This window comes from Condylostylus longicornis, unplaced genomic scaffold (assembly GCF_029603195.1).
Source record: "Condylostylus longicornis isolate FDR11 unplaced genomic scaffold, ASM2960319v2 ptg000107l, whole genome shotgun sequence".
Taxonomy (NCBI): Eukaryota; Metazoa; Arthropoda; class Insecta; order Diptera; family Dolichopodidae; genus Condylostylus; species Condylostylus longicornis.
This window is the reverse complement of record NW_026578075.1, coordinates 407,141-431,058: the sequence shown is the minus strand read 5'-3', so window position 1 is coordinate 431,058 and position 23,918 is coordinate 407,141. Positions and strand designations below refer to the sequence as shown.

General features: G+C 24.8%; 1 protein-coding gene across 1 annotated transcript; it reads left to right on the top strand.

The window, feature by feature from the left end:
- Positions 1–9,976: 9,976 nt before the first annotated feature.
- Positions 9,977–13,751, top strand: LOC129614429 (V-type proton ATPase 116 kDa subunit a 1). The gene is made up of 5 exons (XM_055529020.1): positions 9,977–10,131; positions 10,211–12,121; positions 12,695–12,962; positions 13,039–13,210; positions 13,276–13,751. The coding sequence occupies exons 1-5, from the start codon at positions 10,015–10,017 to the stop codon at positions 13,367–13,369; spliced, it is 2,562 nt and encodes an 853-aa protein (XP_055384995.1). The 5' UTR covers positions 9,977–10,014; the 3' UTR covers positions 13,370–13,751.
- Positions 13,752–23,918: the final 10,167 nt, after the last annotated feature.

Here is a 23,918-nt window from a genome sequence, read left to right as displayed (position 1 = left end):
ACAACTACTCAATAGTGTTATGTTAAAATAAATTATAAATAATTAACAGCGGTTAAGATCATAATATAACATAATGTTATGTTATACAAAGGCTTTTTGTATGTTAATCAAGTATAAAATTAATGAGCAATCAAGTTACGTTATACGTATACAAATAAATATTATTTCAAGCAAAATGTTAAGCATGTTGTTTATTGTAGGTTCTGTAGTTGATTTAAATTTATTAATAATACTGTATGAATAACATACGTTCATACATATTATTAATACTCTTCGAAAAATTTGAATTAAGAATCATGTGTGTACATACATACATATATGAATAAATTTGATATCTTAATTTAATATACATTTTATATATTTGAAATTATAATATGCCTTTCTCAAAAATTTAGGTCAGTAATTTCTGTCACTCATACTGCTATTTTGTCACTCATAATTGACAATTATTTAAGGGAATACAGTTAATAAGACGAAAAACATATGCGATAGCGTTGGAAGTTAAAGTGATTTAAATAATTTTTCCATTTATTTCTTCTAATTTTAGTTTTTAATAATAAGAAACTCAGTTTTGCTTAAAAAATCTTGCAATTTCAATTGGATAAAATTTTATTTAGTATATATACAAACGTATACATACATATAATATTCAAATCTTATAGTAACCGCGGATGATTGGACGGTATGTTAACGAAGCGTAACCAGTTAACATTTGAATTAATTCAAATTTTTTTAGTATATGTACACACATATGTATTAAATTTCTACAAAAGTATATATTACGTTATACTTACCAAATACCAAATACGTATGGCTTAACATACTCCTATAGATATATAAAATAATTTGGTATGATTTCCATAAGGCGCCATATAATATCATTTTGAATTCATACACATTGCTCCATACATTAAATTGAATATACCTACAAAATATTATGTACATAAGTATAACGTACTTATAATTTATAATGCAGTATAGCTAACAAGTGTGTGTATAAGGTTTAACCAAGTATTTCTCCATTATGCTCTTAATAAAGTACATTATACCTAGCGGTGTAATTTATGATAACTTAATTAAATTGATAAGTACACAATATCTAACTCATATACAATAAGCTGGATACAATAGTAGAAGTATTCTGCTGATGATATCATAATAAATTAATGGATAAAATGATAAATTTTATATTTTTTTATTTAAATTAGATATTAATGTTTGTCTTTTTAAAAAAAGAATTTATTTTGTAAAATATGAAGCGAATTTGTTTTTTTTTAAGTTGTGCTAGATACTTTGTGTATATGGGATATTTCTAGTACATTCTGGTTGTGTGTTGGAATCGCTCTTTGCACTAGTGTTTTAAAAATTGCTATATGCACTAGTGTTTCGTAATTGATTTCTGGGTCTTCATATTTTAATAATAGTTTTGAAATCATCCAAATTAAGAATTTTTTTAAGAAAAACAATCTCCAACTCAAATACTTAAACTTTATTGTAAAAAGAAAATTATGCTGAAATCAACAATTCTCTCTAGTTGCATAGCGTTTTTTATATACGACATAATAATATTATAATAGTATATTGGCATGAAATTAAACAAATTTTATATGAAATTTACTATCGGCTTAAAATTATATGCATAACATTTACACTATTTTGAGTGTAGCTTTTCTTAGTTATTAGCATAGCTCTATATTATGTAATAAAATAACATAAACACTGTTATAAAAAAAAAGTTTATTTTCTATATTTCAAATGTTTTACTAAGAAATTAAATGAACATGCATTACTGTCGTGCATCATAGCAAAATGGAGAATTATTATTTGTATTGTATAATTAATGAATTTTTTTTAAACTATTATGATTGATATTTGATATTATGATAGCTAAATATGCTGTGTTGTGATATTTGCTTACATTGAGATAGCCTTTCATAACATAGAATTTTTTGAAATTCTATAAAAATTTAATACTTACATATTTTTAAAGTTCTACCATTTATGGAGTAATAACATATGTATGTAAGTATATTGTGTATTTTATTGAACAGAAAAATAATAAATGTAGAGCATCGATATCACAACTTTATTAACGCGTGTGTCACGTCACGACGTTCTATTTCGTTTACATTATGTATAATTGTGTATATATATTGTAGCCTTATACATACATTTAAGTATGAATAATATTGCACATATAGAAAATTATATCTATATAGGTACATCTTGTACAAGTTTAGTGCGATATACTTTCATGTTATACTCGTAAGTTTCAATTTTTTTTCCCACTATTCCAAATTAATGTTGACCTCAATTTTACGTTTATTCTATGCGTTATAAGTTTGTAAGGTCAAAATCTTAAAAAGTTTGTTCTTAAATTTCATCATTTTGGTATTTGAAAATTAACAAAAATAACGTATGCAGTCATACAATGTTTATTTAATATAACATAAAGGTAGGTTTGAATGATTCATTAAACCAAACAGTAACGTAAAAAATGGTAATAAATTTTGCATTGTATGCGATGCACCTACCTGCGTAAATGCATGATGTATGCTAATGTTATTCTCATGTTATGCATTGATTTTTAACAAAATGCTAATAGCAAATAGCTAGGTAATATACATACATTTCATCGTATACTTGAATATCATCGCATACGCAGAAATGTAAATGTATTCATTATGTACTTACTCACATTACACCATGTTGGACCTAGGTTCATTTATACGATTGTGTTTGTTCAAAAAAAAAAATAACTTCATTTAGTTACTATTTTTTTGTTGATTTTTACTGTATATATGTATTAAGATATTTGTATTGAAATAATATACGGGAACATTATACGGGTTATGTTTTACGGAAAAACAAAAATTTGACCTATTGGGTATATAAACATTTTCAAGTTATGATTGATTGATCGCAATATGTTTAATTTATTCATTGTATTTATGACCATGTGTATGCTTTGAATGCATCATACATGTGAACACACGTACATATATGTGGTGTAAAAGCATAAGAAATCTTATTTTAAATTTTTTTGGGGTTGTACAATTTATTTTGATTTTAAGGAGTTTTACTGTGTTTAGCATTGAAGTTTCTTTATAGTATTGTTGCATATTATACTAAAAAATTTTTGAAAAGTATTCGTAATAGTATCAGAATTGTTGGAATAGTGTTGTTATGGTTATTGTAAGGTGTTGTATCGTGAAAGTATTGTAATAATATGAAGATTTCTATTATTGTGATATAATTATTTTATATTACGTAATTACTATAGTGTTATAACAGTAATAAGCTGCAGCGTGTAGGTATTATTGTGTTTTTTCTCATCTACCCCAGTTTTAAAATGCTTCAGACATAGATACGGAAGAGAAAATATTTGTTTTTAAGTTTAGATAAACCCACCACCCTCTAATATTTTTAATCTTAGATTTATTTAAAGTGCAATTATATTTTATATTAATTGAACTTTAATATTAAATTTTATTAATTAAATTTAATGTAAAAGTTTTTTATTAAAAGTTTGTCATTTGGTAACATTCAATATTTCTGGAAATATAAGATATTCGTAGAGTCTGACGAAGTTTATTAATATTATTGTTGTTTAAACCTGTATTAACTGATCTATAAATATTTTGTTATTCAATAATTTGGCTAGGTTTGTTTTTGTTTTATTATAATTTAAATTAATAAATTCTTTTTAATTCAAAAACAAAACATTGAACTTTTGACTTCAATAATGTTATTGATATAATTACATATATGCATATATATTATATACGCATATTTATGTGACATACTTATAATATTTTCAAATTCTTTTTGTCATTGTCACAATTAAATACACCTGTTAAAATTGATATAAATAATAGTGTTATGATGATTTATGATAACAACATGGCTGTCTTAAAATTTAATATTATACACACAAACACATGTATGTACATTACTCTCCTACCTATTCTATTTTGCTAATAAAAAATAAATGAATCATGTTGAAAAGAGAAAAATAAAAGCTTCGACACCGGCAGAATAGTAATATGATTCGTTAGAGAGGAGAGAGAGAGTGAGTGGGTGAAAAAAATTGGGAAGATTGATTTAATAATATTCAGAATCAGATTCAAACTAGATTTTGATTTAAAATTTAAGCATAGCACAGGTAATTGAGCTGAGTAAAAAATAAAGCGTTATAGGTTAAATTTTTCTGTTAAATGTTATATTATTAGTAATTGCTGTTAACTACTTTCATGTACGCACATGAATAATATTTAATATTAAAATAATATAGTCTCTATTTTAGGGAAGAATTTTTTTAAAATTTTTAAATAACTAGCAAATAATTACAAAATTTTTTGAGTTCTTTTATCAGATTTTGAGAAAAAACTCTAAAATATATAGCATTATAACTATTCCCATTATATTTTAATAAGGGATAGCACTACGAGTATATCCATACTTGTGTATAACAAATTTGCAGTAGAATTTATTATAATAACGATGCTAGAATGATGTAGAGCTACAACTTTCTGTTGCCGTGTCGAAAGAGAATAAATTTTAAATTTGTTATACAAATTACGACTAATATCTAATCTTATTAAGTAAAACCACTAACCGCAAATAAATAATTTTAATTTACATATACGTTATAATAATATATTGAAAAATTCTTCTACTTATATTGAAGAATGTAAACTTTTAAATTATAAATTGAAAATGAATGAGACTATCAAAAAATAAACAATACAGCTCTTATCTGCATTAAACCGGATCCCAGCATCTACCTCATTATGATTTTTTTTGTTTTGTTTTATTTCGTTTTTATTTTCATAAAATTCATCGTTTGCACCTTTATTTATCTTTTTCAAGGTGAAAATAAAATTCAAACAAAAATGAAAAATAAGAGTATAAACTTATTATATTTTTATAGAGAGCTTATCTGAGAATTTATTTTGGTACTTTAATTGCGCTCATTTAAATAATCAGATTTAAAAATTATTATTATATATGGTAATAATAGTATAATACTTTAGTTTCAGTTACACTAATCTGAATTACTTATAAAATAAATTGAGAATTTGAATTATTTTTATTTTTGTAAAATTTGGTAATTAAACTGTTATAAATATTGTGAATATTATGAATTTTGAGTAAAAAAATTTTCGAAGTTTATTGTAAGAGTTTGTTGAACTCTTTTGCAATTGAGAATTTTTTGCTCAACTCAATTTGCAATTTAAAAAAAATTGTTATACTCGTATACTTAATGAATATTGTTTGGTCTCTTATTCGACAATAAAATTTTGAGCTCATACGAATTGCTATTTGTGACTCAAACCATTTTGAATTTAAAAAGAAAATTAATTGTTATTGGAAACGTGAGAGTAGATTTTAAATCGTTATACTTAAATATAGTACATTTCTTGTGTGTATAACAGTATTGTGTTCTTGTGTGTATAACAGTTAACTTTAAATTTTAAATCAGTCGGTTACCTTAGTATTTATTCTGTATTTTAAATTCACTTTTTTATATTTTTCACTAAATATTTAAGAATATGTGTGAAAAATTAAAATTTTTAATGAATTGTATATTTTATCGCACTCTTGCCTGTTGTTAACTATGCTCACATTTCATAATAAAATTTCAGACACTTTTCCTTTATTCAGCTGAAATTCAGTTTCTGTTTATATTGTTTATTTGCACAACATGATGGATTTATTCCGACTTAACCTAAATAATTGCATCATTAAAATTATATTTTTCTAATTTACATACAGCATTTAATTATAATTAAAAAAAATTGAAATTTTAAATAACTTCTTCAATATTTTTTTGTAAACTTTTAATTGCTTCACAAAATAGTTAATGAAAAACTAAATAGAAATAAAATTTTCTCTATAGATTCTAAAACTTTAAATATTTGCTGTATTTTAACGTTGACTACATGTAGTTTTAGTGTGTTTTTACTATGATTTTATTTATACATACCTATATACATCACAACCTTCAGTTTGTATATATACATAGTTAGTTTATTTATTTAATTACTAAATAAATTATTTGATAATTAAATTAGCAACTTCAATTTAGAATCTAGTTATTTATTAAGATTGTATTGCTAATTTTTTGGATTCATGAAAATTTCGGAGTGGAACATACAAAAAATTTGTTACTATGCTTCTGATATCTAGTATTTAATAAACTGTTTAAGGAATATTTGATTTATTAATTTGATTTATTAAATTTTCCAAGTTATTTGAACAAATTCAAATCGAAGTTATTTACTGAAGTTATTATTTATTAATATTACTATATCAAAAGAGTGGAAATATTCAGGTGAATTTAGAGAGTATCATCACGCTTAATTAATATTTTTTTTGGTGAGGATTTAAAAATTTTTATTAAAATATTACAAAATAATTTTTAAATTCTAATCACTGTTGCTATTTTTGCTTTTATTTTTCATTAGTTTTTTGAATTTAAATTAGGTCATCCAGTGATTATTTTTTAATGAATTTGGATATTTTTTTTAATTACATTTCCAAATAACGAAAAAATAATAATTATAAATTAATTATTAAACAAAAAATTTAAAAATTCTAATAACTTAAATGAAATGGAAATTTAATTATTTTAGTTTGTATCAAATTTAATATTTTTAATACAATCTCAAATCCACTTTTTTATAGACAAATTATTTTAAGTAGAATTCGTACAAGGTGTACAAGAAATAAATTTATATAACAAATTTGAGGGCATCTTATATTAACTCGTAGAAATTTTGTAAAGTGTTGAAATAATCATAATACTAAATACAAAATTTAAATAAGCATTTGCATTGCAGGCTCAGGTTTAAATATTTTAAGCATTACATTTTATTTCTTACTACGTACTTACAATTGAAGACTCGAATGAATGAAGGTTTCAACTACAGTTTTATTACAGTTGAAGTTTCAAGTAAATTAATCTTTTTTCCAAGCAAAATAATTCAAGTGTGACATAACACCTTTTAAATATAAGCAATCTCTTAAACTGAGTCGTTTTTTGAAAAACGGATTTTTGCGTGTGAAAAATAAATATTTATGCAATAAACCCATTTTAGTAAAATATTGAAGATGACACTTTCACTCACTCGTGCCTTCAAATGTAAACCAGAAATTAAGTTTTTTTCATGTGCTCTCAATATATTAATATTCCCAAACATTCTCAATCACGTGTTCTCAATTCATTATTGTTATTCAGAAAAATATTGTACTTGCTCCCGATAACAAACCATCTGATTCTTTGATTGATTATTATTGTTCCAAATTAAGTAAGTACTTCAGTTCAAGAAATTCTGTTGCTTTTTTTAATACTCTTTAGTATCATTTTTCTCTCAATTGCTGTATTAATATTTCGTTATAAATACTACTTCCAATTGATTACACTTGCTGTGATTGTACCTGCTATAGTATTTATACTACTTGCAAGTAGTATTTAGTACCAAAATCACTTATCTCACCGATGTTAGCTGATTTTGAACGAAACATAATTGATATGATATTATTGACAGTTATTAATAACAATTACTTGCAAGTAATAAGAAAAATATTAATAAAATCTATATTAGTTAAATAATATGACAATTTTACCAATACAAGAGAGGATATGAGTATAAATAGTATGAGTAATTAGTATTCTCATAATTAAAATAGCAACAGTCTGAAAACATCTCACGTACTTAATTCATAATAATTATCATGTTATTGAAATATTATACTTATTAAAAATCATAATTGATGATCGAATAAATTTAATTTATTTAATACAATAGAAGATTCTCATATATTGTAATAATTAAATAATACTTACTTTCATTATTATCCAAATTATTTAAAACTGAAACTCAAAAGTAATTATACTCAAATTTTAATTACTTGAACCATTGCAAAAAAAAAAATTGCTAGCTAAATCATTTACTTTTATGAAAATAACTTTATAAATTTAATTAATTATTAAATAATTTTATTCGATTAATGATCTTTTAATAATTTTAATCGATTTATTTCGATTTAATAGCTATATCAATTACTTTGTGTCTTTGAGAATTTTTGGTATTTATTTTTCATAAATTAATTTCAGCTGATTTTTTTTTTCAGTTTTATAATTTCACTTAGCGTTAAATTTATTTACTCTTTATTATTATTTTTTTTTTTGTTATACAATATTAAAGCATTCAAAATTGAATTTTTAACTTTTCATTTAATTTCAATGATAATTATTGATGATTTACGGAAATAAAACAACTTATTTAGCCTTAATAATTTGTTTGTGAAAAAAATATAAAATCGTATAGATCTACCTAGATACATACCTATATTTCTATTTCTTTTTTCTTTTTCCTGTATCATATTTGCTTTTTTAATTAGGAAAGCGAATAATGAGTACATAAATAATAATTAATAAAATCATAATGAAAATACAGTAAAGTATCGGATATTTAAAAAGTACAATTGAACATCGGAACGCCCGGGTCTGTCTGGCTCTTAGAAATTTGTATCTCCCTTGGGACTGGGGGGCGAGAGCTACTATACTTGGTCGTCTTGATTAGGGTATTGATGGGTGGCCCGCTCTGGACACTGCTTCTCGATGGTCCATCTGAAAAAGATGGGCAGGGCGGAGGACGGAGCATGTCGTCTATGCCTGGAGCAGGACGGAACGATGGAGCACCTATTGTGCGAATACGAGGTGGTGGCTGGCGCCTGCGAATGACATGATTCGTGTGGAGGGGGATGCTTTGTGATCCCGAGGAAAATCTCGCGCCTAGATGTAACTGCCATACCACAGTTTGTCAGTGGCCTATGTATAAGGCTAATGTAGATGAGGATAAGAATCAGAAAAGATCCTGTGGTTCGACATTAGACGGACTCAAAAGAGGAAAAAAAAATACAGATACGTACTTATTATGTAGTAATATGTTAATCGAATTCAATAGTTAGAAAACAAGTCATTTTAAAAAATTTGTTCAATACAGCGAATTCGGAACGGACTTGAATATTACAGAACGGAATTTAAATATTATTCAGAAAGAAATTCATGTAAATGGAGTATTCACTGTGCTCTTTCACAAGTTGTAAGAATTGCTTTTTTTTTTTTTTAACTCAAAGTTAATGAATAATATTGAACACTTGTTGAACATTTTCCATCAACCTTCGTTTTATATTTTAATTACATACGAGTATTTATTGGTAAGCTTTGTATATAATTATATTTTTTTTTCAATTGACTGTATCGTATCTCGTAAGGATGGTATTGATATCAAATAGTATTTTCCATACTAATTTATTCAAAAATAAATAATAGTTGAATAAAATATTGGTGTGTTACACTAAAACATATTACAATAGAATTCATAAGTTTACGTGTCGATAAGTATTTCAGCATTAGTTGGACTGCTTTGAATTGAAACTCAAATTTCTTAATTAATTATTCTATTGAGTAATAAATTCGAGTAGATATAGGAAAAATCATCAGTTTTCATCAGGATGCCTTTAATCATTAATTTTTTTTTTTTTTTGGAATTTTTAAATTTTAGATTAGAAATGAGTGAAATATGTAATCGATTATGTGCTGACCGCATTTAGTATTTTTTTTTTGCAAAACACGATTTTTATTTATTCATCATCAGTATTCTATATTAATTTTTTTATTTTTAAGGATGAATGATTATTATCCCGTTGATTATAATATGCAAATTAAACGTTTTTTAATAATTGAAAATAAATGCAATTTGCAAACATTCTGTTATACACAACGTAAATATTTTAATATATATAATAATATATTACTTATATAATAAAATTAAAATTAATTTTTAAAATTTAACACGCTTAATATGATCATTGTTCAAACGCAGAAAAAATTAAATTTTTGTATATGTGTGTGAATTTAATTTTACAAATTTTATTTGAATTTCAGATTTTGTTCCCGGAGTTTTTCATTTTTGTGAAGTAATTTAATAAAATTCCCTCAATATGGGTTCACTCTTTAGGAGTGAAGAGATGGCTTTATGCCAAATGTTTATACAACCTGAAGCAGCCTATACATCTGTATCAGAATTAGGTGAAACAGGAGCTGTACAATTTCGTGATGTAAATTTCAAATTTTTCTATACAAATCGTCCTTAATTCAACCTTAACATTATAATATTTTTAATTAAAATAATTTCAGCTTAACAGCGGTGTTAATGTTTTTCAACGTAAATTTGTTTCTGAAGTTCGACGTTGTGATGAATTAGATCGTAAACTTCGTTATATTGAAGCTGAAGTAAAAAAAGATGGTGTTATTATTGCCGAATTAAATGATGATATACCAAAAGCACCAAATCCACGTGAAATAATTGATTTAGAAGCACATTTGGAGAAAACAGAAAATGAAATTTTAGAATTATCACAAAATGAAGTGAATTTAAAATCAAATTATATGGAATTAACTGAATTGAGACAAGTATTGGAAAATACTCAAGGTTTCTTTTCAGATCAAGAAATATTAAATTTAGATACAATGCGTAATAGTATAATACCGATTGAAGAGGGTGCACAACAAGCAGCACAACAACAACAATCACGTGGTCGTTTAGGTTTTGTTGCTGGTGTTATACAACGTGAAAGAATTTTCGCTTTTGAACGTATGTTATGGCGTATATCAAGAGGCAACGTATTCGTACGTCAAGCTGATTTACAAGAACCATTAACTGATCCATCAAGTGGTCATAAAATTTATAAAACTGTATTTGTTGCATTCTTTCAAGGTGAACAATTAAAAAATCGTATTAAAAAAGTATGTAGCGGTTTTCATGCATCATTATATCCATGCCCAAGTTCACATAATGAACGTCAAGAAATGGTTAAAGGCGTACGTACACGTTTAGCTGATTTACAAATGGTTTTAAATCAAACTGAAGATCATCGTAAACGTGTATTGGTTAGTGTTGCCAAAGAATTACCAAATTGGAATATAATGGTAAAAAAAATGAAAGCAATCTATCATACATTGAATCTATTCAATATGGATGTTACAAATAAATGTTTAATTGGTGAATGTTGGGTACCAGTTAATGATTTACCAATTGTACAAAAAGCATTATCAGATGGTTCAGCAGCTGTTGGTAGTACAATACCATCATTTTTAAATGTTATTGATACAAATGAACCGCCACCAACATTTAATCGTACAAATCGTTTTACACGTGGTTTCCAAAATTTAATTGATGCCTATGGTGTTGCATCATATCGTGAAGCAAATCCAGCTTTATATACAATAATAACATTTCCATTCTTATTCGCTATTATGTTTGGTGATTTAGGACATGGTATGATAATGGCTGCTTTTGCTGCATGGATGTGCGCTTTTGAACGTAAATTGGGTGCAAAGAAATCAAATAATGAAATATGGAATATATTTTTTGGTGGACGTTATATAATATTATTTATGGGATTATTTTCAATGTATACCGGTCTAATATATAATGATATATTTTCAAAATCAATGAATATATTTGGTTCAACATGGTTTGTAACATATAATGAAACAACAGTTATGTCTAATAAAGAATTACAATTAAATCCAACAACAGCAACAGCTGAAGAAGTTTATCCAATTGGTTTAGATCCAGTATGGCAATTGGCAACAAATAAAATAATATTTTTAAATACATATAAAATGAAATTATCAATAATATTTGGTGTTATACATATGTTATTTGGTGTTTGTATGTCAGTTGTAAATCATTTACATTTTAGACGTCCAATGAATATTGTATTAGAATTTTTACCACAAATAATATTTTTAGCATTAATGTTCGGTTATATGTCATTTTTAATGTTCATTAAATGGATATTATATAGTGCTAAAAATGATGATTTTAAATATTCACCAACATGTGCACCATCGGTTTTAATTACATTCATAAATATGGTATTATTTAAAAGTTCTGATGTAGTTGAAGGATGTGATGCGAATATGTTTGAGGGACAAGAGAGTGTACAAAAAACATTTATATTTATTGCATTATTATGTGTACCATGGATGTTATTGGGTAAACCAATATATATATTAATTTCGAGGAAAAATAAAGGTCATGTAAGTATTCATGTAAATATATAATAATTATGTAATTATGTTATAATTAATATAGAATCAAATTATGTTATATCTATGAGAATAGCATAGAATAATTAAGTAAGAACTATTTTCAAATGAGATTATTAGATTTATTATACTATACAAATAGAGCCTTATATATGAAGAATAAAATTCGAAAATTAACTAGAGCTAGCCGAAATAAGTTTTAGGCACAATATTTTATTCATAAAATCTGTTTGTGTCAGGATTTTTAAGCTAAAGTTAGTGTAATTAGAAAAATTGTTAAATTTATGAATATGAGATCTAAGTTTTAGAATTCTATGCAATTTTTATAGTTTCAAGGGTTTATAATGACCATTTATGAAAGTTTTAATAAAATACTAACACTGAGATTAATTAAAATACACAATAATTGCAATTAATATCAATTAGATTTTAGAAACGAGAATTAGAATTGAAAAATAATTTCCCTAAATCTCAAAATATTTTGCAAAAAATTGGCTGAATTCTTCCATTTCTCTTTCATTTTATTAATTTAATTCAATTTTTTCCCGTTCTTTATAATTTTAGTCAAAATTCAATGGTGACATTAATCAAGGTATGGAATTAACACCAGAACCTGGTTCAGAAATTATAACAACACAATTAGAAACATCTGATAATGGTACAGGTGGACATGGCGGTGGTGGTGGTGGTGGCGGCGGACATGGACATGAAGATGAACCATTTAGTGAAATTTTTATACATCAATGTATTCATACAATTGAATATGTATTAAGTACAATATCTCATACAGCATCATATTTACGTTTATGGGCTTTATCACTTGCACATGCCCGTATGTATTCCCTAAACTATATTCAATTACTCCCTGTCAACTTTTTGATTATGTCACTTTTTTTTTTTTATTACAGAACTTTCAGAAGTATTATGGAATATGGTTTTAGCATTGGGTTTAAAACAAGAAGGTTATACAGGAGCAGTATTCATATATTTAATATTTTGGGCATTTTCGTTCTTAACACTTGCTATTTTAGTCCTTATGGAAGGATTATCAGCATTTTTACATACATTACGTCTACATTGGTAATAATTTCATGAATAATATGTGATTTTTTTATAGAAATTAATTTTTGCTATTAAAATTTTAGGGTTGAATTTATGAGTAAATTCTATGAAGGCTTGGGTTACATATTTCAACCATTCAGTTTTAAAACAATTCTGGATAGTGATGTTGTTGATTAAGAAATATGTATGTGTTTGCATATAGAACGAAAAACTGTAAAGGATGAACATTTTAAATTGAAGATTTTGGAAAGAAGAAATTTTAAGTGCTGAAATTTTATGTTCATTTTTTTTTTAATTTTTGAAATCTCGTTTTTAAAATTGTTTCTATATTATTATAATTATGGCTTTAAAACAAAATCTCAAATATTATTTTCGAATATTTTTATTTTATGTACATTATTTTGTTAATTATTATTTGTTCGTTTTTAAAAAAATTCATTTGATTTATTTTAAAAATTTTAATATTTTATTTTAATGTTTTTTTTTTTTTCTTTTTCGTTTCACTGTCAACTCTTATAATATTTTGGCAATTATAAATTAATTATTATTCAAAAAGCAATATTATGTGTATATTTTGAATTATTTTGTAATTAGGTTAAGAATTTTGCTGAAAAGATTAAGATTACATTTGCTAGTCAATTAAATTAGTAACTTAATTTTAAAATCTACCTTTTAGCTAAGTTTGTTACGAGTATATAATGCAATGTGAATCGATGCAAGAACTAGTAAAGAATCAAGTACCGCTATGACACCAAGTTTTGTTGATCCAAAAAAAGTGATTTTGGGAAAACTGTCGAGCAGTCTCTACTACGTAAAAACAATTAATTACGTAAAACTCCCAGTTTGGAATGTGAAATTCAAATCAATTTGTATGATACAGTACGTTTATATTTTAGACCTACCATAAAATAATATATACACCTGCTAGACAAATATTTGAATATTTTATAATGTTTTTCATTGACGACATTTTTCAAGCTTATGCATTTCCGTTGAAGGAGTGCGATTTTCTCTTTTAGCAAAAGGATGTCGACATTTATAGTATAAGGTATTAGGGGACAATACCAATTATACTTATATTTAATTTATTCACGTAACAACAATTGCAAATAATATGTATAAAACTAATTATGTACATTATGTCATAAAATCTTGCTTTTACAGAACAGAGAAGTTCTAAATTTCGAAATAGAATTATTTTTTATTATATATACGAGTAATACCGTATAATTATGAATCTGACTCTGTGGTGCTAAAATTTAAAGTTGTAACAATAGTAGAATCAAAAATAATGTTGGAATTTCGTTAATGATATTTTACATTTAAATGAATTCAAGGTCTATAAATTCAAATATCCTTTCTAATATCTTTCAGTTATACCCTTTGTACAACCCGTATAACTTAATAAATTTTATTTAAAAATTTTAAAATAAATATTTTTTCCTACTTCTTTAAATTTTATATGACATTATTTTTATAAATTTTTTTTTTAAATCTACAACATATTACATATATTTTCATTTTAACAAAAAAAAAAAAAAAAGATGTCATAGGTCACCAATTACTTCCTCATCATTCAGGCCTTTTTCATGTAAAATTGCACTTAGATGAGTTTCTTTGCATTTTAATATTATTTTGTTTTACTTTTTATATATGTATAATGTTAAGGCACGTCAAAATGTTAACATTTATAATATTTACATGAAAACACACACATTATAACCAGAATTTTTTATTTTCAATAGATACGAGCTCTAATCTTCGATAGTTCGTGTGGTTTTTGTTCGAAAAATAATATTATCTCGAATAGCCAATGTCCGGCAACATAAAATCCAAATTCGATCGATAGATCGTATGAAGTTTTACATAATAATTGAATTCTCTATTATTTTTAGTATAAATTTTCATATTTTAAAACTAAAATTTAGAAAAATTGGATTTTAATTATTACATTTGATGCTCGTGAAATCTCGAATAATCAATATGCGAATATAAGTTTTAAATTATGATATTCGAAATTATGATACTCGTACATATATCTCGGATAATGAAAATCTGGCACAATAAAATCCAAATTCGACTATAGAACAGTTGCAACTATAAAAACCTTTCCTATCTGAATAAACGCTGTATAAAATATTTTAATTCACAAGACGAATTTTTTTTTATAATATTGAATTCATGTGATAATTCTCATCTAAACTCGAATGGTATGAAAACTCCTTTGGTATATGGTGATATTTTTGATTAAAATAAGAAAAAAAAAATTCAACAATTCTATATGACATTTTTTATATTAATAATTTTCAGTTTTTTTTTTCTTTCTCCACCATTATAAAATGTCCTGTAGTATTTTTGTTTTTGTGTTTCCTTTAAAATTTTCACAAAAAAAAATTGTTTTTTTTTTATGAACTTTTCCATTTTAAAATTTTTATTAAAGTTTTTGCACACCGATTAAAAGGAAAAAGTAACCAACTAAAAATAAAATTATTATTCAGTAAACAAAGAAAACAACAAAAAAAATTGAGACAAAATTTTATTTATTCTTGCCTTCTTTAGGGTTTGTTTTGCTAGAAGAACTTTAAAATCGTAAATTATTCGGAGTAATAAGAGTCAACTGGGGTGACTAGGAAAATATTGCTCTATTTTGTATAATTGTTCATTTTATCAGGGTTGGAGTTTTTAGTCTTAATAAATTAATAAATTTAATTATTAATAAATTTTCATTTTGGTAGAGAACGTGGCATGATTAAGTATAACTTTTAATGTTTTTTTTTTTTTTGAATAGTGGCTCTTGGAAAATTGCCAGTGCATCTTAATTAAAGTTTCAATACGATTATAATTTGTTTCTGGTTTTCAAACTGACCGCATTGTTGTGAATTCAGTTGTCGTCTACAAAAACAGAAATGTGTTAATCTTAAAAACTTAAAATCAATTCTTTGGAGAGTCCACTATTTTTATTTATCAAATAGAAAAATTCAATCGAATAGAATATTTCACCAGAAAGTACACCGAAAACTTAAATAAAAAAAAAAAAGATATATAAAAATATGTTGGTAAAATATCATTTATTTCGAATTTCAAATGAATAGTTTCGTTGGAAAAAAAAAATATAAACACAAACATAATTTAAATTAATGAAAAGGAAAACTATATACAGAGGAAAAAATTAAATTTACTCTACCATATATTATAAAATTATTCTATTTGAAATATGGAAATTTTTTTCTTTAAAAAAATTTAAATATTTTTTAGCCTTATCTGAAGCTTTAGAAGTTTGTCAGTCTCTTTAGTAACAGAAATACCATGATAAGATTCATGATGCTGTTCTTTACACGCAGCAGCTATTTCGAATAGTTCCAATCAATATACTAATCAGAATCTTGATCTCTACAGAATGTCTCAAATATTATTTATTCTTGTCTCTTATAATTCTAAATTAGAATCTAAAAATATCACTTCTAGTAATTAGAACGCGTTTTTCTCAAAAAACTAAAATATAAAGTAATTTTTCTATTAGCCCGTGCCATTTTCATGTATATATTATCATATAAAGCATGAAGACTTTCAATATTTGGTTCTTTTTAGAACAATAATTAAAGTATGACAAGAAAAAACCATGGCTAGAATCAGCGAATGCATAGGACAGGCATTTTTTTTCAATAAGCCAATAAAATTAAAAATTTTACAACAATTAGTATACAATTATTTAAGTTAATTTTGGAATATCTTTAAGAATTAAACTAATTTTTCTAAATTTAAATTTTAGAATATCTCTAATGCGATTTTCATGAATGTGGACCTATAATTGAAAAATTATATTATATTTTAATATTTTTGGAATTCTTGTGTTCTCTCACACCTGCATAATATTGGAAAGTATTTTTCAAAAGAAAACATTTTGTAAACTAAATTTATGAATTTTGCGTGTATGCATAAATTTTATGGATTTAAAATATTTTTCATTATAAATTTTCATAATAATATTAAAACTGTTATACATATGTAGGTTCAATTGAATAAACATTGGATAAATTCTATAAATTCTTTGAATTATTGAAAAAATAAAATAAAATTTACAATCAATATTATTATACGGGGTGTTTTGTTCTCAAGATAATTACTATTTTAAAATAATATAGAGAGTAATTAGTAATTTTCGAACAAATCTCGGAAACAATAACTTCAATATTTTGACATTAAGTGAAAAAGAACGATAAACGGTAAATTTCATTCTCATTGTAAATTTTCCCAAAGTAACTGAGAGAATAATATTTCTCATTAAATTCTTTGAAATATTTTTCTCTCTCATACTCTTCTTGTTCTCTCTCTCATACTCTTGCAAAGGCTGTTTGCAAAAATATTTTTCGATGGCCTTGTGCAGTGCTCTCAATACTGAAAAAAAGAAAAATATTCACAATTAGAAAAACAATTTTTTTTGGTTAAATTTTTTTGGTTTTGGGTAAATAAAGTTAAAGGTATCTTTAAGAATTTTAACCAAAAAACAAAATTTGAAATTTTTTAAATGACCTCTGCGTGCATATATGTAGGAACAATTGACTTCTCTGAGTAAAAAATAAAATAAATTTTGTCCTGTGACGCTCTACATACCTACTAGAAAAAAAAGGATAATTAATGTATAAATGAAAAATAGGAAAAGATAGAATAAATAGAGAGAAAAAAAATAAATATAAATAAATTCGCATATAACGGGGATTCATTTTTAATCTAGCATTTAATGGATAAAAATTTGATTGAAAAAATATTCCTTCTCGTAAAGTAACGTTTATGGAGATTATATAATATATACCATAGATAATGCTTGTCCATTAATATTGATTTAAATAAAACAAAACAGAAAAAAAAAATAAAAAGACCCCAAAAATAAGTGATAAAGTAACGCTTCCAAACACAAAAAATATTTTTGTAAAAAGAAATTGAATAAAGTGTATACATAGATTCGACTTGAGGATACATATTTAAGTCTATGATATTACAATCATTGTGACTGTACCACACAACACCTTTTCATCCATAGGACCTTTTGTAATTCTCATCGCAACCTAAGAGAACACTATATTCTGATACCCCGAATAATTGCAGCACTCCCGAGCCTGTAAAGAAATTTACAGGCTCACAAAAGCCCCATCCAAAGTATATCCTGACGTCGGAATTATAATAGCACTGTTTGTTGTAATAATACAAATTAGCAATTGGCATTTATAAGTTGTTTCTACATTAACACAGCATTATTGCATTTCTCATCTCGAGTACGCAAGCTACCGCCTCGTAATCACACAACAATAAGTATTCCTCCTTTTCGTTCTATTTCAGACTGGGACGGCAGACCTTGCTCTCCGTTTTGCCCATTTTCTACAAATGGACCATCGAAAAGCAGTAACCAATGAGCACATCCACTAATAGCCTATAGTCTGGATGCCCAAGTCGGGCCAGTTCCCGACTCGTCGATTCTAAAGTAGATGTGAATTTTTTTGGAGCAAAAAAAGGGCCCAGGCAATTGTTCCAATAGAATGAAATAGATAGAACTTGAGAACCTAACTAGAATTTAAAAATCTTGTGATTTAGTTTTATTTACAAGTTTTTAGAAATTTCCGTTTACAAATCATGACGATGTCAAATTAGTGTTGTTATTATGATTATAAACGATTCTACAATTACATTTAATTCTTTCGTTGTATATATTTTGTTCACGTATAACAATATAGAAATTTTTCTAATATATAAAAAGCAATATTTTTTTTTCTAAGGATTAATGATATCTGTCCAGAATTTTCAGTAACACAACAAAAAGTAATAAAAAAACACATTCCTAAAAACTGTTATACACCTTCATATTCCTATATATTATTACATACTAATATAATATTGTTATATTGTAATACTATTATATTATTATTACTATATATGTAAAATATTTTAATCTTTTGGTATTCGTTTCAGTAATAGCCTGTAATTTTTATTTTAAAAATCTATTATTTTGTATAAATTTTCAACTAATTTTCTCGGACTATTTTATATACATAAACATTGTATGTGTATTATGTGTTTATTAGGTGTATTGGTATATGTATAATACTTGTATATAGCTTAAATATTTTAAATTGTTTTTCCAATAAATTAATTTCAAATTCAATGTTCAAATAATATTATGGTAATCCAAAATAATTTTTAGGTCAATGTTGAACCACAAATTAAATATTGGTTATTTAATATACATATATAAGTATATTATATTATATACAAATAATAATGGCGGATAGCCTATTTCATAAATTTTGTTTTCTTCTTTTATTTTTACTATTTAAATCAATAATATTTTTAAATTCTATATAAATATATTATTAATAATAATGAAAATTATATATAGATTTAGATTTAGAAATAAATTATTTATAAAATTTTAAACAATACATATATATATATAATGTAATATTAAATAATTAAAAATGTAAATATTATTATGTATATGGGTATATGTAAATTTTGCCGCAGGAGTTGACTTTCTTAATTGACTTGCTTAATTTTATTGTAAATAATTGAAATTTAATAATTTATGAATAATAATACTATTATATAGCTCTAGCTATTTGTAGAAAATTAAATTAAATTTTTTTTATTTTTTTTTAATATAATTTTTATGAAAAATTATTATTGAAATGCTAATTAAATCGATAATTTAAATAATAAATTAGGTGAAATACTAGAATATAAATTAAATATTCTTTTATTATAGTGAATACTTATACAAGACTCATATTATGACCTGTGGGTGATATTGATTCTATACGGTATAATGTTATAATTGAAAATTTTGTTTAAAAATATTCCATACAGATAATATTATTACTGCTAACAATATCTGTAATTAATTACTAACTTAAATGAATAACTAATTATTAAAATGTTATATTACTAATTACAATACTACGTACAGTGTTGTTAAAATTTATTATTCATTCTTATAAGAATAACTATAATGGATATTTCTTCATACAATTACAGAACAGATAAATGATTTCAAATGGAAGATTTTAATGTAGCATCTCTTATAAACAACACTTGATAATTCATGCATATAGATGACAATATAAAACAATGAATTGAAGAACAATTTGTCGGTAATTGCTTCAGTACCAGCCGGTAATTTGTAATCTGTAGGTCAGTTGAAAGAACGTCTATCTAGAGAACGGTGTACTTCTAGTTCGAATACAGTTCTAGGATAAAAATTTTCTAATAAATATTTCTGCCTTCACTAGTTCCTTTGATTACGTTATCCATTTGTTCTGCAATTTTATGAAGAAATTTATAAAAATTCGGCCTGAATTTAATTAAACAATTTCATTCTAAAATTATCGTCAACACTTTAGATTTAAATTCTTTTCATACATATATTTAACTATTTAGCAATATTATATTTTAATTTTAAAATTCAATTAATATAGATTTTTCAATTCTGATATGTTTACAACCATAATTGAATTAAATAATTTATATTATTTAAAATTATTTTAAATAAATAAAGTTTCATTAATTTTAACTTTAAGAATTTCGAAAAAAAAATATTTATATAAAATGTGTTCTCACTCTTTTTTTTCACCCAAAGAACTTAAAGAATCATTTTTCAACTTAACAACTCTTATGTCGTATATATTTTGCTATTGATATACTTTTATATTTTACGTATAACAAATTTATATATTTTTTTTTTCTATACTTGTAACCTGAATACAAAGACTTGAACCCTTTCATTTATTTTATTTAAAATCAAAATTTAAATATTCCTATTATATAATCCTTAATTTTTAATACATATAGATTGTACCTAATTTATAATGATTTTCTCTACTTCAAAAAAAAATAAAAAAAGGAAAAAAAATTACAAAATGAAATGATTATGTTTTACATGTGTATATACTATTAATTTTCAATACTTCACCACCCCATAATCCTATATAATAAAAATGAGAAAAAAACAAAAAATTAAAAGGAAAACTGGACATTTTCCTCAAGATAAAAAAAAAAATTAAAACCGATTCAGGTAAAAATCACAATTCGTTTTTCATTTCATTGATATTATCCTTTTTTTTTCTCCTCATTCTTTTTTTTGTTTTGGTTCGAAATTTTTAAAATGACATTTGCATGTGTACTTTAAGATACCATACAATAATAATGGTGAATTTTATAAGAGTGCGGTTCAAAAATTCGAAAGTTAATATTTCAATAAAGATTTTTGTACTCGCTTATTTTAAAAAGTTATTTAAAATTGAATAGGTATAACAATCCTAAATAGTGTAAAGAAAGTTATGACGCTGATAATACACATTCAAGACAAGCTGAACGCCTCAAAATATATAGAAAATCTCAAGAAGAAATACAAACCGCTGTTAATTAGATTATAAGAGTCGTTTGTCGCTGTTAAAAATTAAAGAAGTTATTTGTCTCTGCATAAACTTAGAAAATAGAGAATGCATGCAAATAAACCCCACGAGCTAGAATACATAATAACTTAAGCTAGGAATGCATTTGGTAGGTCATGACTAGTATAACCGTCAACAAAATTGTTGCGTTTAACACGTTTGACATCAAGAACTAAGCAGGTGTTAGTCTGAGAATAATATGTCGCTATCGTATATTCTGACTCAGAAGAATATTAAATGAAAAATGATAGATAACAACGGAGAAACAGCCAAAGCGTATCTAAATAACAGAACGGAAGTGAAAAGGAAACATTAATAACATTAATAGTCCGCATAGCTCTTCAACTGAGCAATGTGACTAAGATTAACTTGAAAAAAATTGTGGGAGCAGAATATTACTAGGCCGCCCAAACATTTCGCTTGGAAGCACTGCGACTAGCATAAATTTTTTCAAAAATATCAATTGCCGAAATTGAACACTGTCGAATTTTTAGAAATAATGCTTTAGCATAATTATGTTAGAATAGTCATTCAGTTCGGGGGAAAAGAATATTTTTTCCCGTTTGGCTTTGTTTTAACTTTACATTATTCGAAATGCATTTCTAAATATTTACTATATACTGTTAATACATTTAATATTATTCAAATTTTCTATACACATTCTATAATGTATATACATACTTACTTCCCGTATCATATACACATTCTTATACGTTTTGCATAGAAAAAAAAACATAATTTATATACGTTTTACATGTAATCTGATTGCGACGTCAAGTATAACAAATTAATATTTAAATAATCAGTAAAAAAAAAAGCAAAAAAAATAAATTATAATAAAAATTTAGACATTTATACGTCTGTATATATACATATATATTACGTTTGAATGTGTACTCCAATTGATTTAATACTTAAAAAATATATTTTTCACCTCTTAAACACAATAACAGAAGAAGAATAAAATTAAAGAAAAACAAAAAAAAAAAATCAAAATTTTTTACACCTGATTCCAATCTCTGTCCACTATTAATGTATGTACAAATATATTAGTATATTGAACGGTAACCAGCTAGTATATACTGTTACAACATAACCATGATAATTCAAATGTCAAGTATAATAGAGGAGAAAAAAAATATCTTGAATCATTAGTTAAAAATGTCAAATCTTTAAAATTGTAAAAAAAAAAAAAAACAACAACATTAAGATCAGAGAAGCAACAGAAAGAAGAAAGTAGAAATAAATTTAGAATTGGTTTGTATGTACACATATACCTAAACCTATTTATGTGTGTATATAGAGAAGCTATATACTGTGTGTTTATTTAAATTCGAATATTTTACTAATGTGAATGAATTTAAATATTGTGTAATATTGCAGGACAACAGTTTTGTTATTTAAAATCCTGATAAATTTTATTTTAATTCACTCAGAAAAATTTTTATTATAAAAATGTTGAATTTTTAAAATAAATGTCGTTCTCCTAAATATATGCAATATATTTTGTGAAGATTAAATTAAACTTAATAATTGAAAATTTTTTAATTTTTGTCTGTTTCAATTAGCACAGATATATGTGCCGTTTTGCTACCACTACCCTAATGATCATTAGGCCGTTATTTAGCGTATGGTAGTTATCTAAGCCACCCGGTTCTCTTAATGAAATCTATGTAAATCCCCAATGATAATCTTTTATGTCTTGTCAAGTCCCACCGCACTTGTTCTGCGATAGGACTCGTACATTTCCACCCCGGAAATGTACGTGGCTGAACTATACCTAGCCTACTCATCCGCTCGATCATTTCATGCTATCTTATAGTGGCCCGGAACCAAAATAAATATGACATATTTCATAATTAAATGCAATATTTTGCCAAGTTGTAGAATTTTTTTTTCAAAGTATTTTACATTAAAGTTTGGAGAGTTTTTCAAAAAAAATCCTTAAAATGCTCCGATTGTTATTTATAGTTTCGTATTTATTCCGTGGCAAAATTAATCTTAATTTTTATATTAATATCGTAGCTTCAGTTTTTTCATAAAAATAAATTTTAACCATAATCTCGGTTTGCTTAGACATTTTTTTTTGTTTTTTTGGATTTAAGCAAAGAATAAATATTGTTATAAATAATAGCATATATTTTTTCTCTGAGTGTACAATTTTAAGAATTTGATTAAGTAAAATACCTTAGTCATTCATTTTAACGAGACACATTGATTATAGACCATCAACTGGAGCATGTTATTTCTACAAAAAAAAAAGCAAATTAACATAAAAGTAAAAATAA

Bases quoted from the DNA above. Each gene is read 5' to 3' on its own strand.
- LOC129614429 (XM_055529020.1), top strand. From the start codon at position 10,015: ATGGGTTCACTCTTTAGGAGTGAAGAGATGGCTTTATGCCAAATGTTT. The intron at 12,122-12,694 runs GTAAGTATTCAT...TTATAATTTTAG, and splicing joins CGAGGAAAAATAAAGGTCAT to TCAAAATTCAATGGTGACAT. The intron at 12,963-13,038 runs GTATGTATTCCC...TTTTTATTACAG, and splicing joins TTTATCACTTGCACATGCCC to AACTTTCAGAAGTATTATGG.